This window comes from Aythya marila (assembly GCF_965140915.1).
Source record: "Aythya marila genome assembly, chromosome: 2".
Classification (NCBI taxonomy): Eukaryota; Metazoa; Chordata; class Aves; order Anseriformes; family Anatidae; genus Aythya; species Aythya marila.
The window spans coordinates 39075479-39101339 of record NC_139043.1 but is presented as its reverse complement, the minus strand read 5'-3'; the positions used below and the strand labels follow the sequence as shown (position 1 = coordinate 39101339).

The window sequence follows — 25861 nt, the reverse complement described above, 5'->3', positions numbered from 1 at the left end:
CGCTGAGGCTCCCCGCAGCCGGCCTCAGAGCGGGCATCGTGCGGCTCCTAGGCCGGAGGGGCGTCGTGGCGGTGGGCACGCAGCCCAAAGCGGGTGGCAAAGGGGCACTTCTGGGTGCCCTTCGCAACTGTGGGGCTCTTATGTGTCCGTGCTGATTAAAAACGCCTCAAGTTTTACTCGTATTTCTCTGTTCCTTTTCTGTTGGCGTTGGGGAGCGCTGCGGAGCACTAGCTTAATGAGCGAGCTCGTTGCCCTTTATGTTTTTAAAGGTAGAAGATGGCTGAACGCTTGAAAAAGCCCTTCAAAGACAGCCTGAGCGACATAAAAGAACGAATGAAAGAGAAGAGAAATCAGAAATGGATAAGGTTGGGTAAAACTAGCCAGATCGCGACTATAAAGTGCAAAAGACCAAGTAAGATGCTTGAATATCCTAATTCATAGTTTTTCTCTTTTATTTATTTATTTTTTTTAACCAAGTTGAAATACGCACTGTTCCCTTGTAGCCAACAGCTCTGTGCAAATGAAGAGCATCCAAGCAAACAACAAAGCTCTGGCTCAGGCTTTGCAAGAGGAAAAGCTCAAACTGAGGGATGCCCAAACTACCATTCTTCATTTAAGGAAAGAGTATCAAGATCTGAAGTTTCGAATGTTTGCCTTGCAAAGAAATCTTTACTTCAAGCAAGCACAAGAACTTGTTGAGGTATTTTTAATAGTATTTTATAATTCTGTGAAGCTGACCACTAGAATTTGCACCAGATATTCCAATGATATCTTTATGAACTTAAGTGTTTCATAAAAATTAACTTTTTTTTTTTTTTTAATCAAAGCTGAAGATACCTAGTAGAAGTGTCTTCTGATACAGTTATCTATAGTTATTCATAATATTGTTGAGAGTATATTACGTTGGTAGTTAATACCTAAATTTAACAGCAACGATGTTGTGAGCTTTTTTTGTTGTTGTTGTTCATTAGACTAAGCTGTCAGCCTTGAGTGAGATAATCTCAAAAGTTTCTAAGAACTTACTGGAGTCAGTTGATCTCCTTGGCCCAGCAAAGGACTTCTGTGCCATAGGTGGTGTAGTAAGTACCTCTTGCTCTCTATTTGTATGATTGGGGTAGTTATTACTGTTTTGATGGAGCTGAGCATGTGAGATTTCACCGCGTTTTGTGTTAGCCAGCCACTAAACAAATAAAAGTAGCAAAGGGTCTCTCTGGCCCTTCTGTGTGTAACTGGTCTATTGTCTAAGATGTGGGTATGGGTCAAGCTTGTTTCAGCTGTTTAGTTACAGTAAGACTTATTTTCTTGACAGAACCAGAGAGTGCTTTCTTCAGTGCTTGAAAATAATTCCAGTGTCATAAGAAAAATAAGTTCTGTGTAAGTATCTTTTGCAGATATGTATTTATATTTGAAAATCCTGTTACAGTAAACTTATTACAGAAATACAGTATAATAGAAGTAGTTCATATTGTTATAAAGTATATTGCTATTCAGTAAATACCACCTTTGGTATTTTCTTTAGAGAGCTTCCACAGTGTGCTGACGGAGATGATCAAGTACTTCCAAGTAGAATGATGGCTGATAGTGAAACAAACGAGCCGGCTCATTCTGTGACAGATACTCGTCAGTTACCTGACAATGCCATTTCTTCAGTCAAAATAACTCTAGACAAAGGTAATTAGATGAAAGCATCTGACGTTATTTTATTCAGAAAAAGGGGAAAATTGTGTAAACGTAAGTTTAAAGCAGAATTACTGCTTTTGAAGTAATTGTGAAATCATTTTCGTTTGTTGTAAAGCTTAGGTATTAATATTGGCAATTGGCAAATCTTTTGAATGAAGACTCATAACAATAGGGGAGCAATTTGAAAATGTAATGCAATCTAATTTCATTTATCTACCAAATTGTTAATCGGGGTAAATTAATCTTGAGTCATGCGTTATTTAAGAAATTAACAACTGTTAACAGATTAAAACATTTAAAATAAATGACCTGGGGATAACCTCTCCAAACAAAACAGTTTAAAGGAAAATCCTGGTGTAGTGTAGTATAACTGCTTTCTGTCTGGAGGCTGTAGTAAACATCACTTATCAAATCTCTGGAGAAAATTCTAAGATGGTCTTAATTTTTGGCACATTTAGAACTTGGAAAAATTCTACAAATTATTATTAGTCGTTATTAATATGGTTTCCCTTTCAATTACAAGGGCAAACATCTGATTTTGATGTGGACAACATAGTGTCAGAGCTGGAAAGTGATTCTTCAAATGGAGATGGATTTAGTACCATGTTAACAAAAAATGTGTCCACCAGGCGTCGCTGTTCAAAGATGAGAAATCAAGATGAACTTCGCATGGGTGTCTTGGGCTGCTTGGAAGCACTTGATTCAACAAGAATGCCTTCTAAACAGGATGAAATTGGACTTGAAAGTCTGTATACATGTACTGTAGAAAACATAAATTCAGATATTTCTCACGTAAATGAGGTAGATTCTGAGCTGGTGTTAAGGCAGTTGGATTCTGAAACTGCAAAAGTCAATTCAGACAACGGTGCTGATCTTAAGCAACATAAATATAAAAGCAGAGAAGCCTCTCAACTAGTAAGAGAGAAGCATCAGAAGGTAAAAGTGGAAGGGACTAAAAATACTTCCAGACCAAGACAAAAGAAAAGACAGGGTAAAGAGAATTCCAAAGTAAAACTGGATTTCTTGGGTGGCTCCAATGATGCTTATGACTTCAATTTTGAAGAGAGTGTCCATGTTACACCTTTTCGACAAAATAAGGTCAATGACACAGATGATGTTGTGGATAACAAAGAAAATTCATCTGAAACTAATACCATCAAGTCAAGTGACAGTGAAGAAGATTTAAATGATAGCCTTTATGTACCTTATAAAAAATCCAAAAAAAGGAAAAGCTCAATGGACAAGACAGATATGTCACCAGTCCCTGTAAGGCCAAGGTCTAAAAGATGTTTGGTACAGCGTGATCAGAAACTCTACAATGAAAAAGAGACTGAAAGCAATAAATCAAGTGACAAGTCTGTTAGTAAGTATGGAAAGTGTTCTGTAATTATTTCATTTATATAAATCATTGTGGTGTCTTTTTTTTTTGGTAGGGGGGTAGGCTTTCTTCATTTTTCTTTTTGCAACATTATGCTGTTTCTATGTATTAAAAAATTTGTTTGGTTCATTCTACCTTTTTTTCCTCACAACTGAAGCAGGAATTAAAGATTTATTTTAAGAAACTGCTCAACAATTAGCCAATACTGTATTTCAGATGTGTTTCAAGATGTATTGAAGCTGGGGGAGGAAGCAAGATCAAAAGTATAATTTGAAAGAAATGAAAAGGATGGAGATAATAATTATAGCTGAGAGTTGCTTCATATCTAGTACATCCATTGACGTTCCCTTTTAGGACATGTTTGTCTGAGTTGTCTTGAGCAACTATTGATATAGTATGCCTCACTTTTTTTTTTTTTTTTTTTTTTCCAGAGCAATCTTCTGAGCTGTCTCGTGCTCATCTCTGTGATGTTACCAATACTGCTTCATCGCTCCCTAGCACTGGGAGTGCACCTATTATCCCTGAAGGTGAAAGACCACCATCTCCAAAACACAAGCGTAGCTGTACTCTTATTAGGAGCTATAAAGAACCAAGTATTTCAGGGTAGGTGTCTTACTTTCTAGTATGATATCAAGTTTATGATCAAATGAGGGGTTTGAAAGAATTACTTAAATATTGGAAGTAAGTTCTTATTAAAACGTTAAAAGAGAAGTCCTGATTAGTAATAGTGAAATAGTTTGTGTGACATTGAAACATTGAATTTACTACTTAGAAGATAATGTTTTTAATAAAGGAGGGAAGTTATGTGTTTTTTTTTTTTTTTTTACAGGAAACTTAGAAGAGGAGATCCATTTACAGATGTGTATTTCCTGAATTCTCCAATTTTCAAGCAGAAAAAAGATTCTAGAAGATGCTCTATTAGGAAGAGATCTCTATCAAAATACAATGAGAAATTTGTTGGTTGTTGAGATTTCTTGTCATGCTCACAGAATTATGAACAAAGGAAGTCTTTCATCCAAGAAACTATTATACTATGCAATTATGCCTAGTTATCTAGTGAGAGTATAGAACAAAGTGTTTTTTGGTTTTAATCCAATAACTTTGTTTTTAATGACATACGAGACATGACATTAAATGGAATCACCTCAGTTACCCCAGGTAAACTCTTTGGGGAGGAAACTACATCCTAAATTTATGATTTTATCAGAAACATGACGGAAAAGATGGGTGAGTGAAATTTTATGACTTATAGGCTTCATCTGACTGGCTGGCACAGGTGAACTTCAGGCACTGAAGATCTAACTTTTTTTTTTAATAAGCGCGTTTGTACAGATATTATTTATGTAATGGTTGTAGTTTCATATTGAAGCTCATAATAAATGCATTTCTATTGGAAAGTCAGAATTGGCTGTTCTTGAAGGGTTTCCATAGTTGGTAGTAGAGTCAGCTTGGGCATGCTGTGAGCCAAGGTACTACTCATCTTACACAGTATAAGCGTGATTAGAAGCAAGATTGTCAGTTGTAATCTGATTATGTAGCTAGGACTCTCAAAAGTATCAATTAGGGTTGGCTGGCATAGCTATGAGCATAAACTTAACTTGCTTTGCTCCTATCTAGTTAACTTATCTGTGAATGGTGTAAAGATTGCTCAGTTGTGGGGACTGAGGAAGTAAACTGCAAACAGTTCTTGACCTCTTTGCTGTTAGGGGCTTCATAATTCTGGACTTAATGCGCAAGTGCCTTTACAAGAGGAATACCTGCCACATCTGATACCACTTAGTACAAAACAGTTGGCAGTGAGCTAGAAAAAACACTATTAGAAACCCTCCAATAAGATTTCAAGGTTGCATAGCACTTAAACTGACACTTCAGAAACAGAAGTGTTAATGGATGCATAGAAAGAGGAAAACTGCATTCACAATAAATGGGGAAGTACAGAAACAGAGGTTGCTCATTTGTTTTGCAAGACTGCCTGTCTCACCTGTCCTACTTCAATAAGTGTAAGAGCTCTTTTCTATAATAAAAACGTAATGGTTTACTGGTAACTTTAGGTGACTGGTACAGTAGTTCTAAAAAAAAAAAAAGCTGCATCTACTTCCACTTTGAGAACATCCAGTAATAAACAGCCTTTGGAGGCTAGAATTAAAATTTAACCTCCTACTGATACTCTAAAATTCTAGTTCTTGGCATTACCATTGACATTCTGAAATTGCCATTATCGAAACTTAAGCAGAATAATAATGTCAGGTGGTGTTTGGTTTTTTGTTTTATTTTTTAGCAAATGTCTGCAACAGCTGTTTATCAGGCATTAAAAAAGTGATAGGCTGAACAGCCCAAAGCAAACACATTTATTTTTGGGTAAGTTTGAGGAATCACAACTGTAGGAAGGATTCTGAGTCTAGCTCCAATCTGTTAACTAATACTCCTGGAAGTCCCTAAGAAAAAGATTATGCCTTTTTTGAATGCTACTTTCTGCCCTCTGGACCGTACACTTTTTGACATGGCACAGGACTAAATCTTACTGGATAGAAAAAAAATCATTTTCTAATTGTTTGTCAAATTGTAGACAGGTGCAGGTTTTAATTACAATATGCAAAATTATACCCTCTGATTAAACTAATGATCTCAGTAGGTAAGTACAAGTTCAAAACAGACTGTTTGCTTTTGTGTGTACTGTATGTTGGTAATAAAAGGCTCTAGTGGATAAAAACTAAGCAAAGGGCATTCAGACTTTGGGGGAAAAAAGTTTTTGAACAGATAAATCCCTGAATTGCTTGAGTTGTTAAGGAGACTGGAAAAACAGCACTGTAGCTCAATTAACATGAAGATGGGACTGCTTGCAATGTTTGGAATCTTCACAGCTTTCCCTACTTTGCCAGCTCAGTGTGGTACACCATAGTCAGTTAAATGCTCCCAATGAACTTATGGAATAATTTCAACGGTGCGTGGAAAATGCATTGATTGCAGTCTTACAGCTTGGTTGTGCTCCATTATGAAATTATTTGAGTGTATAATGGAAGAACTAATGGGAAAAAAAAAAGAGACCAAAATAAGGTAGGGTTTTGTACATATATAATTTAAAACTATTCTGTACCAATACAATATATTAATTTTACAAATGTAAAATTCATCAGCTGTTAAAGCATTTGCAAAACCACATATCCTACTGTAACTTTATTGCACAGTATCTATGAAAATATTAATTCTTAAATTAGAAAACATGTTTCAATATAGAAGAGACAATCTGATTGAAAGACAATAAGAAAATCTACTCTGAAAATAACAAAATTTCACAGGATACCAAGCTTAACAGGTGCATCTGTAGGCCCAATCTACAAAAAAAGGATCATAGCATCTGGTACTGGCTATTAAAAAAGGAATAAACTCACTGTACCTTAGTTATAGATCCAAATGTAGGTCAGACTAATCTCATGTGAAACACTTGAAGTTCTAGTGTTAATATTTTTGAATACCTTATATACCACATTTACTACTTCCAGGTAGTTTCCGACATCTACTCACTGTATTGATTTATGACTTAACATTGCACAGGCCTTTTGCAGGAATAAATTCCTTGATGCAGCATAGGATGTTCTGTTTTTCAGCCTTATAACTATTGAGTTTTACCAGTGTATCATCTGTAAATATAAAACACCAAGAATGAGAATTGAATTTGTTTTTCACAAAAACAGTTATAGGTTATAGTTACAAACTCTAATTAGAAAACGTCAAGTGACAACTTTTTGGCCTATACTGATGATCTTCATTAGGAAGTTAGGTGTACCTCTTAAAATGTAGTGTAAGCAGCAAAATATATATATTACATATATATATATATATATATATATATATATATATATATATATATATATATATATATATATATATATATATATATATAATGTGCCCAATTTGAAGATATGCTAACATGAATTGTAAAATGTTAATATGCTCCTGGGTCTAAATAATCACAGTTAATAAGTATTTACAATAAAGCTTGGTAGAAAATCCAGTTTACCACAGAAGCAAGTATATAGGATAGAAGCTGTCATATGTTGACTTTTGTGTACAATAGTCTTATCTCTGTTGAATAACCTACAGAATTTCTCAGTGAAGAGTAGTAAATGGGGTGGATCATGAAGTGCATCAAAATCTAAATCTTATTAAACCAATTAAAATCAAATCTAGTATAATTAAATTGGAGTCTCTGAAGTTATTTTGCGTACTTATGTCCTGCATAAGCCAAGTCATTATGACATTACATATCTAGCCAGATATTTTTACTTTTTTAAATAGTGGTTATGAGATTACAATTTGCAGGTTATATATTTATCAAAAAAGAAAAAAAAAGAAATAGAAAAACTTGCATCTATCAAAGGTTATTTTTTTCAGAACTGGCTGCTTTTATCTCACAGCTTCTCAACCAGCTGAGTATTTTATTTTAAAAAATAATATATTATAAAAAGACTCTATAATGAAAAGAGTGTTTCAGATGCTCCCTCCCCTCCCCCCACTGTTGTTCTTTCTGACTGTTTTCTTTTTACTGGAAAAAAAAAATAAAACTTTTCAAATAGGTACTGCATTAGGTAGGCTATAACATTAATTGCCTGGAATTTTCTTCATATTTCCAAACGTGCAATTTCCCATACTTTGGGTTTTTTTTCTGAGGCTGTGGCTGGTAAACATATGAACATATGATAATGGGAACACAAAAAAAATCAAAAATTAAATACATTAAAAAGCATTTTAATAAAATAATTTTTGTAACTTCAGTATAGTACATGTTTGCAAAACTGAAAGGGTTTTTAAAAGTGCTAATTATTGAACAGAAGTTTTTTGAAACGTTATAGTCCCACAACTGACATATAATGGTTTCCTCTGCCCATGATGTAGGCACACTGATTAGTTGTAAAAAAAAAAACAGTGTCACTTGTCAATTAATCCAGCTTCTTTAATTTTTGTATAGAAGAATTTCTCCAGTATATTGGCACATTTGTAGTATTCACTCTCGGGGGGGTTGTACTCTCTGCAATTTGTAAAGACTCGCTGCAAGTCTGCCATGAATAATTTCTTAGACACGTAGTACCTATTCTTGAGTCGCTCACTCATTGTTTTGAGATCTGTACAGGAAAAAAATAGATTAACAATGTTTGATTCAAATATTCTTGTATGCAATATCCCTTTATATTGATTTGTCATTTGACATAAAATGGCAAAGCCATGGTTTAGAATTTCTAATTGCTTTAATGCTTTAGTCACTGGTTTAGCTTCAAAAACACCAGTTGGGCCCCTGGAACTAAGTAATATTTTACTGTAAAAATGATTTTGTGTAGAGCTCATTTTTCCTTCTTTAAAAGATGAAAAGACTCATTCTCTTCTGTTCTCATATTTGTCTTGAGTTTCCTGTGGGTATCAGGTGTCCCTAACTCTCCTCTAACTGCTTTGTGAGGCAAAGCTGCTGTGAACTCTGCTGGAGGAGGCCTGAAGAATATATGAGCTAAGAATTTAGACATCACAAAACGTGTTAACTTAAAACTCTTATTTCTGTGTGAACATAGGAGAGAACAGACATCTGTCTGTACTACAAGCAGTACAGAAACAGCTGAAACAGAGAATTTCTGCCAACGAGTACTGCTAAGAAGCAGAGACTAAAGACCTCCAGTGCAAAGGACCTTACAACTTACTACAGTTACAAAAGCGGTCTATTGAGTTATTGTGACATCCTGTTTATTTCCCGTGAGGTGTGGTTTTGTTTTTTTTAAAAAGAGATTTCACTTTGGTAAAATAGAGAAAACCCTGTCATACTGACAAAAGAGCTTGCTGGATGCTCTCCAATACCTCTGACAAAAGAGTTTTTATAAAAAAGTTTGCTGAATGCTTTCAGATAGCTCTTTAAATGATATGTAACTTGCCACTTACTAGTGATGCAAAAGCAAGGTTTTTTTTTTTTTTGCAAAAGCAAGGGTTTAATCAGCTGCCATTAAGTCTGAAATGTAGGTGCCTACATCTAAACTGTATGCCCATAGTCTTGAACCAAAAAGGCTGGTCAGTCCACCCTAAAGCAGACATTGCCTGGCTGATCAGTTACACCACTCTCCTCTACAGTAAAAGTATGGCTCCTCCTCTTAAATCAATCATACAACTTTGGTATTGCAGATGTGCAGATGGACAAGTAAAAACAAAAAAAAAAAAAAAAAAAAAAAACAGTACTTATTGAAAATAAGCAGTCAAAAGAACACTTAAATACAGTGTGTTTTTTGTTTGTTTGTTTTTGTATTTGAAATTATGTCTGTGATTTTTACATAATATCTGTATGCTGGCAGTGAGAGCAAAAAGAAAGCAGAAGTTGATCATCAATCAAAATGCAGGTTGTGCTGGGTTCCTTTGCTGGAAAAGAAACAAAGGAAAACTAAACCCAAAGACCTCAACTTAATTCTAAAATGAGACCTGCTTCCTCACAGGCAATGTAATAAATTTGAGCCAGAATAGGATAGATAGCATTCCTACTTCAAATTTATCAACCCAGGCAGCAATTTTTTTGTATTTTTTCCAGTGGTTACTGAAAGATACATTCAGATTAAATTGCCATCTAGATCGAGTCTCTGCTCAGGAAAGCAGAGAAAGAAAACTCTGCCAAGGGATGGTAATCAACATTCTTTTTCTTCATTGCTAGAAAATACGTTTGTGTCAGGGATACAGGAAGCCAACTGCTATTTTATGAAGTACATAAATTGGCATATGCAAGGTAGGAGTCTATACAAAGCAACGTGAACACTCCTTCACAAAATAGGTTGACAGAAGTCAGCAATGAACTTGTGTTTCCTTCTTTAATAACATTTAAAGCAATCAGAAAGATGGAGGTATTTTATAAACAATGCAGGTGCACCAGGATTCAGTTTTAAATCTGCTGCAATACCAATTAAAACAAATATCTGTTCAGAACAGCACTGAATTGTTATAGAAATTACATGACAGACATCAAAAGCAAAGAAAAACGCTATCAGCATTTGTGTACCTCCCTTAGCAAGTAACCTTGCATAAAAAAATAGCTGTATGAAAAAAAAAAAAAAGAAGAAAAAAAAAGAATACAGACAACTTTGGCATATCTAAAATACAAAGATAAAAGTTACAAGAAATGATTCATATAATCTGTTGAATAAAATATTCTTCCTAAAGTTAAATTGAAGCAAGACCTTTGTTAAGGGTTAAATAGAAAATCCTGGTACTTTTGAAAAGGTCTTCTTTATGTGATTTAGAAAGTTTTAATCTATTTTTCAAAGCAATTCAAACACTCAGATGTTCCTGAAAGTTTGCCAAGAGACTTTTTAACATACCAGTAGTTAATGCAATCACCAGTTACCACACATATTCATAAAACTCATAAACCAGCTAAATACCAGAGGGTTTGAGCTGACCACATCATTTAAGAGCTCACTAGGGACTTCCTAGGGTATACTGAGATTTCACATGTATACACCAAGAACGCTTCACAAAGGTCACTAGTCATAAATTTTCAAATGACAGCATTGTACTCTTGGCACTTCAGAGCTGCAAGCTACCCAGCTGCAAGTAATATATCTTTTAACATAAAACAATGAGACTACAATTTGACTGCTATGTCTCTAGTTATAAAGATTTTTAAACTCTATACTTAAAAAACGTTAATGCAATTACCCATGGGAAACCTTATAACTTCATAATATCCAGGAGCTTCTGTTCTCTTCACGGGTTCCATGAAGGGCCAAGCGCTTTGATGGCTCTTTGGTAAAGAAAAAAGTAAGGTATCTAATATGGAAACTCTATATTAGAAATCATTTTAAAATCTTTACAGAAGATAAACCAGAACACTCACCTTCACTTGTTGCAGGATAGTTTTTAATGTGCTGTAAAGTTGGTCAGGATCCTTGGGCTCTTTACTTGAAAGAAAATATTAATACAAAAAGATTAGCTTGAACCCCTCATCTTCATTCCTGTGAAATACATCTTAACTAAAAGCAATTCCATAACTCAAGCATTTCATGGAAAAAAAAAAAATGAAATAAACAAAACACTTAAGAACACATCCATGGCAGACTGTATATCTATTTTCCAACAGATGGAAGGAAATTTCATATGACTTTGTTTAACAACTTTTCTCAAAAGAATCTCAAGTCCGCTTCACCATTTTTCACTGTTCAGCACTTACCCTCTTTCTTTTCCACTTGGTTTCCAGCCAGTCTCTCCTGTATACCAACAGCATGAGAGATTACATGAGAACTACAGTAGGTCAAAACACTAACTGAGTTATAGCAGCTCTAAAAATACAAGCCATTTCAGCATTGACAAAGTAAAATGGGTTTGTTTTCATAAAAGCTATTCCTAATAAAAAACACTACAATCTAGCTTACAGCCCCATTCAATTTCCTGCATGACCCTCCCTCCAGACTGCAGAAAAGTTTCTAAAATATTATTATATGAAACACACATTTTTAAAAGTAATTCAACATGTATTGTACCACAACCTCTATAAAGAATAAAGATGGCAAAGTTATTCTGTTATTCTATTTGATTCCCTAGGGACACAGAATAAACTGCAGAAAAACACAGCTGAGGGGAAAAAAAAAAAAAAAAAGAAAAAAAAAGATACTTAGATGTTCTAATTCTGTTTTGTCCTGTTCTACGTCCATGTTTAGCACATCCTTGTACAGGAGTGCTGCACATCAGTGGTGACAGAGGGAAATTGATGACTATATTGTGATACAAATCAAAGAGGGATCTGATGTAAATAAAATTCAACACATGTACATAAAGAATCATCACCCTGGGATGCCTAGAGGAGTACTGAAGACAGTACTTGTGATGGAAATGCAACAATCTTCATAAGTATCAAATTAACAGACTAAAAAACAACTACATATTAATCAAAAATAAATGAATGACTATATTAGTATTTCTATTTTTAACCTTTCTTGGATTGTTCTGCTTCTGTTCTACATTAAAAGAGGTTGATACATACTTATTCCAGGAATGCTTTCTATAGGAATCTGTCGTACTCCATCTTTGAAGCAAGAAAGGCCAGGATAAACTTTTCGAATCTGAGCTTGTTTCCTTTCTATGAGCTTTTTAATGATCTGTAATAAAGCAGCAGAGAAAACACAAAGGAGTTGATTTGTTCAGAAGCAACTCAGAAGATTAAAACAAAACTGTAATGGAAAACATTCGCATCCCAAACTTATGGTCCCTTATAAATACCAAGCTGGTAACAGGGGCAAACCACCTGGCCAAACACCGATTCTGTAGGTGAGGTTAGCAAGTCTCCCTAGGTAGGCACAGATCAGGAAGAAAAGGAGTCATGGCTTGCTGTACTGATCACAAGCTGCAGGTGCCAGCAGATGTAGGGAAGGAAATTTCCTGAAAGCAATTTGGGGAACTGGCTTTAATTGCAACAGCTGATACTTTTGGACTGCTTCTGCACCTCCTGGTCAGAAGTTTCAAGGTACATACTAAATGCACATATTTCAATAAATATATGCTCATATTGTGAAGTTTTAGAAATACCTGTTGGTTTCAAAGCCTCCATATAATTGTAGGAGCTGTTTAGATATCGGTGAGAGATGCTCTTACTGAAGATTTTATCTTTAGAAAGTCAAAACTGATGCCACTCTTTGTAACCAATATTCTACTCTAGTTGTAAATGACAGAAAAGGCTTCCCCAGTCCTGAGGTAAACTCTGTTCGGCTCTGCAATCTCTTTACCTCAATTTTAAGCAATTTGAGGTGGTGCTTTTGATATACACTTAGACATCTACCTAAGTTTTGTGTATCCTGAATATGTCATTTTCAATATTGCTTACTTTAAAACTGGGTAAACAAATGCAAAATTGTCTAGACCACCATAGAGTCTAAGAGAATTCTTTCTTTGAAAATAGTAAAGATGGATGTATTTTTTATTGTTAAGCACCTTTACCTGTATACACATAGTATATTCTCTCAAAGAAGATGAAAAGAAAAAATCAGACTTTCAATAGAAGTACCAGATTAAGGGCCTACAGTATACAGCAGCACCATGGCCACATTCTAGCATAACACAAAAATACCTTCAAACTAGTTCTGAAATGCACCTTAAACTCATCTTATAATTTAAGAACTCCTGGCTCTTCCTGATTAAAATGAGCTGTTCAGTCAGTAACATTAATTATTTAAAAGTCAGCAGGTCACAAAGCTTTGTGTAAAGGGATTTTTCATATTTTTCAGAATGAATGTAAATTAGCTACAAATCAGATAGGGCAAACTTACCAATGGCAGCCATAGCAGCCATAGGCATATACTCTAATTCTTTAAATAAAAGCTTAGAACCCATTAAAAGTTTGATTTTTAAAATAGACGTGACTAATAAAGTCCAATGTCCAGTACTGGCCAATACCAGCAACCAAACAAATCAATCTATAATCCAGATTGGGAACATTAAAAACTTTACGTATGTCCACAAACCATCTTCATTGCTTTTGATATGACCAGAAAGGCGAACATTGAGAAAACTGCAGACTATGAGGGCTATTTCTAAGTTTCCTTGGAACAGAAAGAATAATAAAGCCTCATCCGTATTTTGAGTATCAAACAAGCAATTCTAAAATACAATTCACAGGACTGTATATTTATTCTCAAAGAAGATACAATGGCAGTAATAGACCACTGTATAATAACAGCTTGCTTTCTGATAATGGTAGACATGGGATGTCCAGAGGTTCAAGGCACTTCATCTCCAAGGAGAATGTCTCCAACTGATTGGGACAACATGGAATGCACACCAAATAAGAGAGTGAAGAATGTGTTGTAACTTCAAAACTAACTTTTGGAAGCTACATGCTTCCACTGCCACTAGGTGTGCCTCAGACAAGCCACTTTAGAAGACTAATAGTCCACTACATGCCCACCCCAACAGCATCCTATCCCTGAAGGGAAGGTGATAGATCTGTAAGATGACTGGGATCTGAAGAGTAACCCAACCAAGCAGAAATGAGAGGTAAAAATTGGCTAAAATCATGATCTGTGCTATATGGGCTTTAGTTTTAAAGCCTTCCTAATAAGTGGAGTTTAAAAAAAAACACTTGTAAACTAAAATCATTGAACATCCTGAGTTGAAAGGGACACATCAAGATCATCAAGTCCAACTCCTGGCTCAACACAGGACAACCTTAACATTAAACCATATTTCTAAGAGCACTGTCCAAACACTGTTTGAACTCTGGCAAGCTCAGTGCCATGATCACTTCCCTAGAAAGCCTGTTCCAATGCCTGACCACCTTCTCAATGAAGGATCTTGTCCTAATATCCAGTGTGAACTTCCACAGATACAGCTTCATGCCATTCCATTGGGTCCTAGCCCTCAGATACTTTTTTTGTGCTAGCATGGGTTGAGTAGTTCTACTGGACCATGACTAAAATTAGCATTTTAACAGGAAAGAAAAAAAAAATATGAATTTTAATAACCTTTGAAAGAATAAAGTTAAACTTGTAATTTCAAATTTCTTTAAATATCCAAGAAGGTATCTAAATAGGAAGGTATCTAAACACAACTGGAAATGTATTAATTATTTTGCTAGAAAAAACTGTGTTACTATATGAAAAATTATGATAGAATAACTAAAAGACAGCCCACATTAGCTGTGATTCAGAGGGTCAGTGGACAGGAAGAAGTCAACAATATCAGAAAGCTGCAAAACAAATTAAGTCTCAGAAAAAATCTGTTATCTGAAACTAATAAAATTAGCTATTAAATACTACTCAAAATATCATTACTTTTCAACATTTCTTACCCCAAGCTAGTAAGGTAGAATTTAATTCCTAAACTACAAAATTATGGCACTGAGACTTGATTAAAAGTATTTCTCAAATTTAAAATATGCACTCCAATATTTAAAGCACCTAAGAGAAGAACAGAGAAAACTTGATGCTAGCTAAACTGTTTCTAAACAATAGTTCTAAACATCTAAACAGATTATTATGTTCAGTGTTTCATTTCAGCCTTTACCTCCTTTTGCTTTTTAATAATAACAGAAAATTCTGTGTAGGGGATCCTTGGATTTAGTTCACATCCCATTAATGTGGCACCTTCATAATCCTTGATGTAGCCAACATATTTTGCTTTTGGTACTTTAATATCTTTGGAGAAACCCTAAAGAAGAAATAAACTTAAGTTATTATTATGCCATTTTCTTTTTTTTTTCTTTCTTTCTTTTTTTTTTTTTTAATTAGAAAGCTATGATGATTTAGAACTAAATTCATCATAACGTTAAAATAAAATACAGATAATACAATGGAAAGAGTTACAGATCAAGGCTCACAGTGCTGCAAACACCTTCTTATGGAAGTTACTTTATACAAGAACAGTTAATTGCTTATATATATACACATATATATAAGAAGAAGAGGGAGGTATGGGAGACGGAGGAAAAGTTTTTTACTGCAGACACATTTTCAAAAGTTTGGCATTTTAATATTAAAGTATGACAGTCCTGTAAGTCATTAAGCAAGAAAAGTCAGTGTTGAAGTCAATGAAACCTTTGTCCAAAGATTACAGTAACTTCAGAGTGTCAGACAAAAATATAAAAAAGTATATAATGTATATATATATACATTTCACTTCCACTATTTCAAATGGAAAAAAACAACATATCCTATTAAAAATTCCAAAGTTACATTATAGTCTTCATACAATTCTAAGTTGAAAGGATAAGAAACTGACAAGTATTAATCAAGACACTAAAATACAGGGTAAGACTCTCACTTTTATTCTTCTGTTGCAGTGATACCTATGAAACCTTCATTCGTAATAATAATAACAATAATGATAATATAACAATAATGATAATAATATAACAATCATAATAATAAACAGGAACACAAACAGGATTTCTGCCTCATCATTTATAATCAGAGGCTTCAGACTTACTCAGAGACTATGTAACTTCAAATTTCTGAAGGTACATTTCAGAAGTGAAAAGGAGTCTGTCTGCACAGGTATGATAATAGAATTACAAACTCAACCTTTAATTTATGTTGAATGTGTAAAGAATGAATTGTACCAGTTTTGTGAATAAAATCATAGAATTGCTCAGACTGGAAGGGACTTGTGGAGGTCATCTAGCCCCGCTCCTGGTCAGAGCAGGTCTCATCAGATTTGCTTGCTCAGGTCTGTGTTCAGTTTTGAAAACTTCCCAAGAATGGAAGTTCCACAACCTCTCTAGGCAGCATTTTCCATTTCACCATCCTCATGGTATAAAAGGTAAGGATAAAAATCCTTATTTCTAGTTGGAATTTCCCACGATCCATCTTGTGTCTGTTGCCTCTAGTCCTATTGCTGTAAGATTTTCTCTCTGAGAAAAATCTTACTCCAACTTTGCTTTATCCTCTGACTAGATAGTTGATGCTTAGTTATCTATCAAAACTATTTGACAGATTAGACATCACAATCTTTCTTGCACATCATAAACATCTTGAACATCATGCTTCATTTCAGCAGAAGCAGCTATGAGCATGAGTTCAGGTAAATCCTAGTTTGTTGAGAGTATGTATGGTCCTTCTTTATACTTCTAGAATCAGTGAAGAAAGTGAATGAAGTCCAGAAGCAGCTAATCTGTATCTGACTGTTTTTAAGACTTGACAAATGGTAGGCTACATCATGTAGTGATATAATACTCTTATATTCAGATGATTCCTTCAAAATAAAGTGCATTAAATACCAATATCATTATAAAAAATGAACACAAAGTACATTTTACAGATTTAAAATATACATTTAAAACCACACTATGCATTTTTAATCAACTACTTTACTATATCTATTTGTTCAGTTCAATCACTGATAGATGTTGACTTCTTGTGCCAAGTAATTTCTTAGACCTACTTACTTGTTTTTTGAAGTAGCCAATAGCATATTCATCTGCATATGTGAGGAAGTTGAGGATGTTATGTTTGATGTGGTACTCCTTCAGATGGTTCATTAAGTGAGTTCCATAACCCTATGTGAAACATATGAGCAAAAAGCCATTATGAAGCCTTTGAAGACTGCACATATTAGAAAGCGTGGACCAAGAGTTATTACAGACTGGTTTTCAAAATGCAGTACTTCCTCTAGATCCTGTTTTAAAGATTTCATCATAAGTAACATGGTAAGCTATACTCAAGATCAAACTGTTTTCAGCCTTGTAAACGTATCTTTGTGACCCAACAAGGAACAAAATATCACAGCTTCTACTGCCTGATTCACTTTTAATATAAGAGAGACCAAAACCTAGACGCTCTCTAGGGGTAAAGTGTGCATCTAAAGCAATACGTTGTCCTGGGAGGTACAACTCAAGGTGCATAATTTTTTCCTTAGTTAGTTATCATCTACTAATAGACGTATTTCACCAATAACAAGACTGTGTATGTTGTAATAACAAGGCATTCTTTCTTTGCCACATCACTTCAAATTTGCAAAGCAGTGGGACTGTCAGAATGGCTCCTTTTAGGGGAACCCATTCTGACATGAGGCCTCTATTTTTCTGAGTTCTGTGCACCTGCAGAAAAAGCTTCTGCCTCAAAGATTTCATCATCTGATTGGATCATAGGGTATAAAATGAAATTGTGAAAAAGTTATTACCATAATAAGCAGCAGAAAATTACTGAGTCCCCAAACAAATAAATAGCTATGCCTTCTGACTGTACACAAGAATAACTTCTGTTTTCATTCAACCCAAAGTAAACAAAAGGTTCCTTTTATTCACAGTTCCAAGTAAGCTATAGTCTTGCCCTTCTGTTGTGTGTTAAGAAATGTAAAACAGACAGGAAAATGCATAAAAATGTGTTGTTCTTGCATATATTCAAATTTTAACATCATGGAGAATGACTGGATATTTATACAAATATACATGGAATGTTTTGGTGTACTCCGTTCTTGAAGAAATTTTTATTTCTGTATGTAAAACAGGAAAAATAAATTAGAAAATACATGCTTCCAAATAATAATTTAATAGCCTCAAACATGGAAACCGCCAGATAAAAGCAAGTTAGTTAAATGCTGAAGATCAGTACAAAAATTTCATAATGACATGTTCTTGAAAAGCTTAACTCTTGGTACAAAATTAGTGCGTTAATCCAGGTAGTGTCTGGAAGGTGTGGTATTCAGACCTCATATTCAAAATGAAGCCTTGTGTGTGTAAAAATAAGTTCTTCTGAATCTGAGGAAGTTCTTACAGTCATATGCTCATTTGTTAAAGTGGCAGACATCATGCATCAAATACAAAGAGGTGTTTTGATGACTGACGACATGTTAAATGGCATAGCATTTCTTAGAACTCAGAAGTGCTCAAAACAATGAAGAGGCTTTCTAATTGCAAATTTGAGAACTCAAAGAGGACGAAGTCTGAATGAAAAAAATTAATGAAAAATGTTTTCCTTAAATGCAAGTACCTGAACCATCCAAGCATTTCACTTCCCTTCTCATCAACAGTATGAAAGGAACAGTGTATGAGACTGACATTTTATTTACACCTGAGCCATTGCAATTTATTTCAATAATTCTAAGACAGCTAAGCTCTAACAGCAAACGTCATATTTTTACCTCTAAGAAATTCCAGCAATTACAATGACAATTAACTCAAATATTTTCAGCTGATCTATTATTTCCACAGCCTTCCCAGGATTTATTCATTCTCACAAATGCTTGCCAAAAATCTAAGAATTCTAAAGGGAAACTAAGTCAGGTACAGTAAAATTTAAAACAATTTTATAACATAATATCAGACTTTCTCAAAACCAATTTGACTTTTAATGATCACATATAAAGCAAAACTTTATCTGTATTTCTTGCTCCAGACTCAAAATAAATTGAGTTTATTTTTCCCAAGAGTTTGCAGTGACACCCATGGATGAACACTTTTATTTGTTTTGTTGTTCTTTCCTGTTTTCTGCTGGCGGGGGTTGTCTTGCTCAGGAAGGAATGTAGGAAGGCCAATTCAGAAGTAATCAACTGAACTTCACAAACGATGAGGCACCCAAAAGGTAACAGAAGAAATTGTGCATTATGTGTGCATCTGCAACCTAGTCAGGCGCTCTGAGGATTCAGAATATAATGGAACAAAAAATCTGATAAGTTAGCCCTTGAGAATCAAAATATAGCTTTGGCAGCTTAACTTGTGTAGCATGTTTAGTTGTTTAAATTTAATGAAAATACCTTTTACAAATTATTTAAGCATTGAATAAACACACCTAAAGCAAGATCTGTTATTGTTCATATTTGCTAAAACACTTCAAATATTTTTATGACAGGTGACTGCTATGTACATGGGAATGTTCCTTTCTAACACTAGGGTTGTATAAAATCATATATAACCCAAGAACTAAAAGTTGTCACAGGCTTGCACAGTTTCCACCTTTTCAAGTGCTACAAACTCTAAATTAATCCACATCTCAGCTGTAACAGTTTCAACTGAAAAACATGTAGCTACAGCACCATCTAAAGGCAAAATCCTCAATTAGATACTTACAGTAGATCTACCTGTAGCCCTAGGGAAAGGGAGTTTAATCTCTTATATATTTATAGTGTTCTACATTCTTTCAACGTAACAGCAAATGCTCAGCTCTGAGAATATTTTGTAAAATTGACTCAAAAAAGGGCCTACAGAATAGTGTGGTTTTATTTTGAGATGCATAACTATACCTAATTTCTTTGATATATCACATTTTCATTGAAGTTGTGTAACACAACAAAGTGACTGAACATAAATTACAACCACATACAAACCGTACTTATTTCAGCCAACCATAAGTGTTATTCTACACTGAGAGACAATTGCTGAAGACAAAGGAGTGAATAATTTTTCTCCCATTCTTGGACTAACACTATTTCTGTTTTGAGGAAGATTTTATTTGTATTATTTCTTAGCAAATAATCCTACTATTATTGTAATGATTCTAAATCTGCATGTTGGTTTAGGTTTTCCATAGTATATTCAAAATCACTATATCTTTCAAATCCTACTTCTGTTTGGTAGCTCAGTATATCCAATGTGACTAGCAAAATTCAGAGAATATGCAGTGGTGAATGGAACTCAAATGTATTTAATAAACTGTAGTGGAGAGTTATTATTACCTTAACTTGTTCATTGGAAGTCACAGCACAGAAAACGATCTCTGTAAATCCTTGGGAGGGGAACATTCGGAAGCAGATACCACCAATAACACGACCATCTTTTATTAATGCAAGGGTCTTGTGTTTCCTGAGTAGACAAAAATAACAGTCTCTTTAATTCATGTACATAGTACATCATGTGCCATTACACTCCTTTTTTTTCAGACACTTGATTCACTTCTTTCCATGATGATACTGTAATTGTATATGCCACCTTTAGGTTAGCTGTTTGTATCTAAAAAAGAATTTCTATTTTAATATCACACTTTGAATTTACCATAAAATTAATCATTCATGTAGCAAGGTCCCCTAGCCTTGCCAAGTACTGCTAGGTACTAGGATAATGCCAATAAATATGAGTTGCATTGCTTTCATTGACTCTATTCCTGACAGTTGTGCCATTGAGCTGTTCTCAGGATGATTTTTAGCCTGACTAAATTAGAAATTAATGGAGTTACAGGACAGTAAGTCCTTTCTAAGGGATTCTTGTTTCCTTGCATGAAGTCTGTATAGCCAAGCTATCAGTTTCTAACACAGCTAATCAAGCAAGAAATTATATTTCATTTTTCTAATCACCCATTCCTAGTGGAATCAAGACCAGAATAAATATCCATTTCTGTTGCACTTACACTTACTACCAGGAAAGATACAACGTGCAATCTGAACTCTTATGTCAAGGGTCAAGAATTTTAGTGTCATCTTTAAGGTCTGGAAAGATTTACATGGCACCTGTTATCTAGCTTATTCAAGACACAGTACACGGTATCATATAAATTATATAATCAATACAGCAAATTTAGAGAAGACATCTTGGGGGGGGGGATGTTGGCAGCAAAAAACAGTAGTCTAAAAAGTAGTTATATTTTCAACATTATGCCACTGTTGAAGTAGATTTTATACACTGTAGACATTCTTTTTGTACTTATTTAGTGCTTTTTATCTGTGGAATGAAAGCAGCAATATAGTGGCTTGTGCTTTTAATTTAGTTTCTTCCTGTTTTAATTTTTATGTAGTAAGATTCAGTAAGGATGGCCACTTTAGAAATAAGAACAAAGGCAATAGTAAGTACACTAACAACTGATAATAAAATATAATTATTATAATATATAATAGAATAATAGTATGTAACAAAATATATAATAAGTAATAAATAAGAAGATACAGTAATAAATGCAGTAATTAAGTAATTAGAAGTAACTAATAAATAATAGGTAATAAATAATAAGCACATTAAATTGGGAAGAGAACTGCTGGACTCCACTACCTCCTACCTGATGCAGGTTTGTGTGTACCCACTACTTAGTGTAGGTCTTCAACATGTGTCCCTGAACATCTTGGAAGATAATGGGTTTCCAAGGTGTCCAGGCTATGTGCTTTGCTTCCTTTGGGTCAACTGTTCAGCAAAGGCACATATGGATATTGCTAAAGCAAGAAAATGCCCTCTTTCTCAAGCACAGACTGCTCTCCAGACATATCTGTACTGAAGAGCACTTTAATTGCCAGTAGTTCACCTCAGCCTACGGGACGAGTCTTTCCCAATAAAAGAGATAGAGAAACATGGGGGAAGGTCATGGCTCAACAACACTACTTCACAATTTGTCTTGATATTTAGTTATTGGGAAACCTGTCGTCTTCGACCAGTTGCCTCTGCTCAAGATCCCGGTGCTAATAAGATTCCTAAACTAAGATCCCAGTGCTGTCTCTGCCTCACAGCTGAGCAACACTTACCCCAACATAGGAGAGGGGAAAAGATTGGTGCTGGCCCTCACAAGGACTATGCTGTTTCTGTCTGAAGAGCCCAGAAGGCCCTTCTGTGCTTGGAGACTTAAGTCCTGGCCAACAGTCCCCAGCACTAGGCTTCAAGGACTGCATGGAGCCTGCAGCAGCAGTTTGCTGGCATTGAGAGAGTAATGCAGAGGGAAATGCTATCAAGCCTAAAAGTAGAGAAAATGGTTCCAGAAATGTTTTCATAACTGCTGCAGCTACAATATTGGGCACAGAGAGAGCAGCTGACATCACTGGTGGCTGGCTCTACCACCAACCAGGCTGGGCAGCTGGCTGAGATCAGCTCAGGCAGAGCTCCTCTTGAGGTGTCTGCCAACATACAACAATGAGCCTACAGGCATGCTCCGGTGCAAAGTGCTGCAGTCAGCACAGCAGGCACCTTAGCTATTGTTGGACATGGATAACTCACACTAAGAAATCTTGAGAAAACAAACTGGCTGGGAGTAAGTAGTCGTAGGCTCTCCAAGAAACACAATAGTGAAAAAGTGGATACTTGTGAAGAGAAGATGAAGTAAACAGCAGGGCAAGAAAGATCCTCAGTGTGTTGAGCAAAAAGAAGAGGATTGATACCTGACAGTCCTGAGACTACAAACGGTTAAAATCAATAGCAAAAGGATGCTGTAAACAGAAGAAAGAAAAAAAAAAAAAAAAAAAAAAAAAACACGAGGCAAATCTTCCCATTCCTGCTTGAGCACAATTCATCAGGACACTGGGGTGGGTGAAGGACCACATGCAACCTGTGGATACTGCTACAGCCAATGCATCTCTTTTCAAGTGCCTGTGGTGTAGAGCTGTACCCAAAGCAAGACGGGAAGCTTGCACTAATAAACAGAAAAGCAAACCACCTTTGTGAGAAGTGATTCTAATCTTTCTCCCATGTTGACATAAATGATGTTTTTCATAAATCCCTTAAATTCTTCTCATTGAAAAGCCTTCAATCTCTCTGTCATTTGGTTCACAATCTCGAAAGACAGAGGATGGAGAGTCTGGCAAATTAGTATGGACTCAGAAACCACTAATGAACACCATAATTATTTTCTGACTTTCAGTTCTAACGTTCATAAGCACAACATATGTAGGAGTCCACTTTCCATGACACACCGCTTGTCATTAATACAGCCACCAAAATGGTATTTAGGGATCAACTAGACTGGCCATTTATGGTGGCTTGAAGAGGTTGGAAAAATGTAATAGGGCAAGAGATCCACATCACCTAGACTGGCCTGTTCCTACATTGCTGCCTGCAACAAACACTGTGCTCTCTCCATCTCAACCACAAAACTCCTCTCCAGTGCTACTCACGGATCAAAGACCAAGCGCGTGATGTACTCCTTCGGCATTCGAGGCAGCTGATGGGAAAATACATTCTGCAAACCAACCAGCCACATCATGATCTTCTTGTTTGGCTTCTGGTTCAGGGAGTTCCCAACCACGTGGAACTCTATCACTCCCCTGCGCTCCTCCAGTCTCGCTGCCTCATCCCGGGCCGAATGTGCTGAGAGGAAGTTGGTCTATACGACATGAAAGAGGAACACAATCACATTTTGTAGATTTCACATCCTCTCGTGGACTAGCCTTAAGGAACAAACAAAGCCCCTCTTTTCCCAAGCCATCTTTTTACAAAAATAGAGCTGCCAACGAGTACTTTTTCTTTTCCTTTTTTTTTAGCAGCAGAAGTAACACCACCAAATAAGTGTGATATAAAGTCTTCACTACAGTATACAAAGGCTTATTTAAGCTTCTTTTCAAGATTATGTAGCAAAAGTGATGGTTATATCTCAACAAGTTCCAAAACTTGATGGGTGAGAGAACTCATCTAGTTGAAGCCTATGCTACTATGTCTTCACATTTTCTTTAGCCTAGTTAGCTTGGACAGAAGTAGTAATGGACTTGCCTACACATATTGCAAATCACGGATTTTAACAGCAGTGCAGGCACAGTATTACCTTTTCATTTTAGCAGAGCTTTCCACTACCTACACCACTGTCATAAGAACAACAACAACAAAAAGGAACATTTTCATTCCTACTGATCTTGTTGTAACATATTTGGCAATTACATATGTATATTTGCATGGAGATTAGATTCATACAGACAATTTATTTAACATTTTTTTCAAGATCCTTTTAGAATGCCAAAACATCTCTGCATGCACATACTGTTTACTTTTTAGAGCAAAGTTTGTCTGCTGGGTTTCTAGTCACTGCCAGTCTCAACATCCAGACTGGCATAGCACTTGTAAATATGCAGAGCCATAAGTCACGGTATATAGTTTGAGCAAGAAATGTAGGTGGATCCAAATCTTCATCACACTCTAGCTAAACCTTGGCAAATAAGAGCTGCTGGCAAAACAGTCTGGCAAAGGGAACAGAAGGAGGAAAAGCCAGCCAAAAAAAAAAAAAAAAAAAAAAGCAAGCAATTCTGTACATGGCGCAATTCTGTTTTTCTCTTCCAGCAGAAAAAAAGAGCAACTGTGGAAGAAAGAGCAAAGAACTGTTTCACTTGGCTCTCCCACACTAAACAGCAGATTTAAATTGGTGTCTTTCATTCTTCTGCAAGATTTGAACCTAACTTACCTTGTCTGATGAGCTACATCTATGATTAACAACAAAAAGCATATTCTAGAATTGTCCTGCAACAAAAGTACCTTACAGAATAAACTGGGATCAGCTTGCTCGTTATCACTAGTTTCCAAGTCTCTTTAAAAACAGTGACAAAGCATTACAAAAATGTAGAATTATTCTTCATGTTAATGATACATTTCATCAATACTTCTTTCTTACCTAAACATATCCTCTCAAAGTCTGTATTTTTCTTACTGACACCATGGTAAGTTTTGTGGACTTTTAGCTTTTCATGTTTTATTCACATTGAACGTTTATTAAAGAAAGACCATTTACAGACAGACCAGATCTCTGCATTCCTCACCTCTGGCCCAAGCATTGCTGCTGGATCTGTAATTGTTGACATGACTTCATTGATTAACTCAATAGGAATATCTCCTACAATTCTTGGTCTTTTTGAATCCTCCAGAGAATAAGGTTCATTATTTTTTCTTTTTTCCCCTATAAAACAAAACCAGGACAAATTAGAAATGACCAAACTGTCACAGACAGCTTAATCATTGTGTTCGTGAAACCAGCAATGAGGAAGCAGAGCACAACTGTGGACCAGTTTAGATGTTCTCAGATATAAGTAGAAGGTTAATTGCTTTCCTAATTAATTGTTTTCTGATAAGGAGCTAGGATTTACAGTTCTTTTTTATGGGTAGGAGAGAAATTTGCATCTTAAATACTAATATGCTAGTATGTATCTGCAGAACACCTGAACAGCATTGGGTGTTCAAAGTCTTAAACAAGGCAAGCATCATGGGTGAAGAAGTACTGGGCTAAGCAATACATAAGTTATTTCAGATTCCATTTCTTTGTTGTGATGAATGCTGGCACAAGATCAATGTTACTGCTGCACACACAATACAGAAAGCCTTTGCCTTTCCATCAAACTGCCCTATATTAATAAAGTGTCATCCTTCTACTGTTACCTTGAGCGTTATAATATATAACTAGCTACTGATAACACTTCGAACTCCACACATGCATAACATAGTCTATCAGGCAAAATTAGCATTGGAAGATCATGGATCAATACATATTACAGCACGTACTTTCAGATAATACAAAATCCCATTTTGTGATTCACTGGAATTAAGTATCCATTATAGGGGTTTTTTTCATCATTTTTGTAAAACAAGCAGCATATACAGTCTGACATGTCATACATGTTTGACTTAGAAAATCCATATGAAGTTTCCAAATCAAAATATACTGTGTTAATTATTAACTGCACTACAAACTGCAAACCAACATG

The 25861-nt window shown here is 35.3% G+C and overlaps 2 protein-coding genes across 6 annotated transcripts in view; one reads left to right on the top strand and one right to left on the bottom strand.

The window, feature by feature from the left end:
• Window positions 1–276: 276 nt before the first annotated feature.
• SGO1 (shugoshin 1) lies at window positions 277–5964 on the top strand (the record flags this gene model as incomplete). Its single annotated transcript, XM_082755186.1, has 8 exons — window positions 277–412; window positions 504–700; window positions 972–1079; window positions 1310–1374; window positions 1520–1671; window positions 2204–3043; window positions 3490–3661; window positions 3888–5964. The coding sequence occupies 8 exons, from the start codon at window positions 277–279 to the stop codon at window positions 4024–4026; spliced, it is 1809 nt and encodes a 602-aa protein (XP_082611312.1). The 3' UTR covers window positions 4027–5964.
• Window positions 5965–6135: 171 nt separating this feature from the next.
• The window catches only part of KAT2B (lysine acetyltransferase 2B), a 44644-nt gene continuing 24918 nt past the window's right edge, over window positions 6136–25861 (bottom strand). Inside the window, exons 9-19 of one of the 5 annotated variants that reach the window (XM_082755183.1) lie at window positions 24923–25059; window positions 23297–23505; window positions 20171–20297; window positions 16947–17057; window positions 15068–15211; window positions 12054–12168; window positions 11244–11280; window positions 10911–10974; window positions 10733–10817; window positions 8145–8178; window positions 6136–6696 (exon numbers count right to left, since the gene is read on the bottom strand). In XM_082755183.1, the coding sequence (XP_082611309.1) occupies window positions 6693–6696; window positions 8145–8178; window positions 10733–10817; window positions 10911–10974; window positions 11244–11280; window positions 12054–12168; window positions 15068–15211; window positions 16947–17057; window positions 20171–20297; window positions 23297–23505; window positions 24923–25059 (1067 nt within the window). In that variant the 3' untranslated portion in view covers window positions 6136–6692. Of the gene's footprint in view, window positions 6697–6929; window positions 8179–10732; window positions 10818–10910; window positions 10975–11243; window positions 11281–12053; window positions 12169–15067; window positions 15212–16946; window positions 17058–20170; window positions 20298–23296; window positions 23506–24922; window positions 25060–25861 lie in introns of those variants that run through there. The other 4 variants (XM_082755182.1, XM_082755185.1, XM_082755181.1 and 1 more) reach the window with 4 other exon arrangements.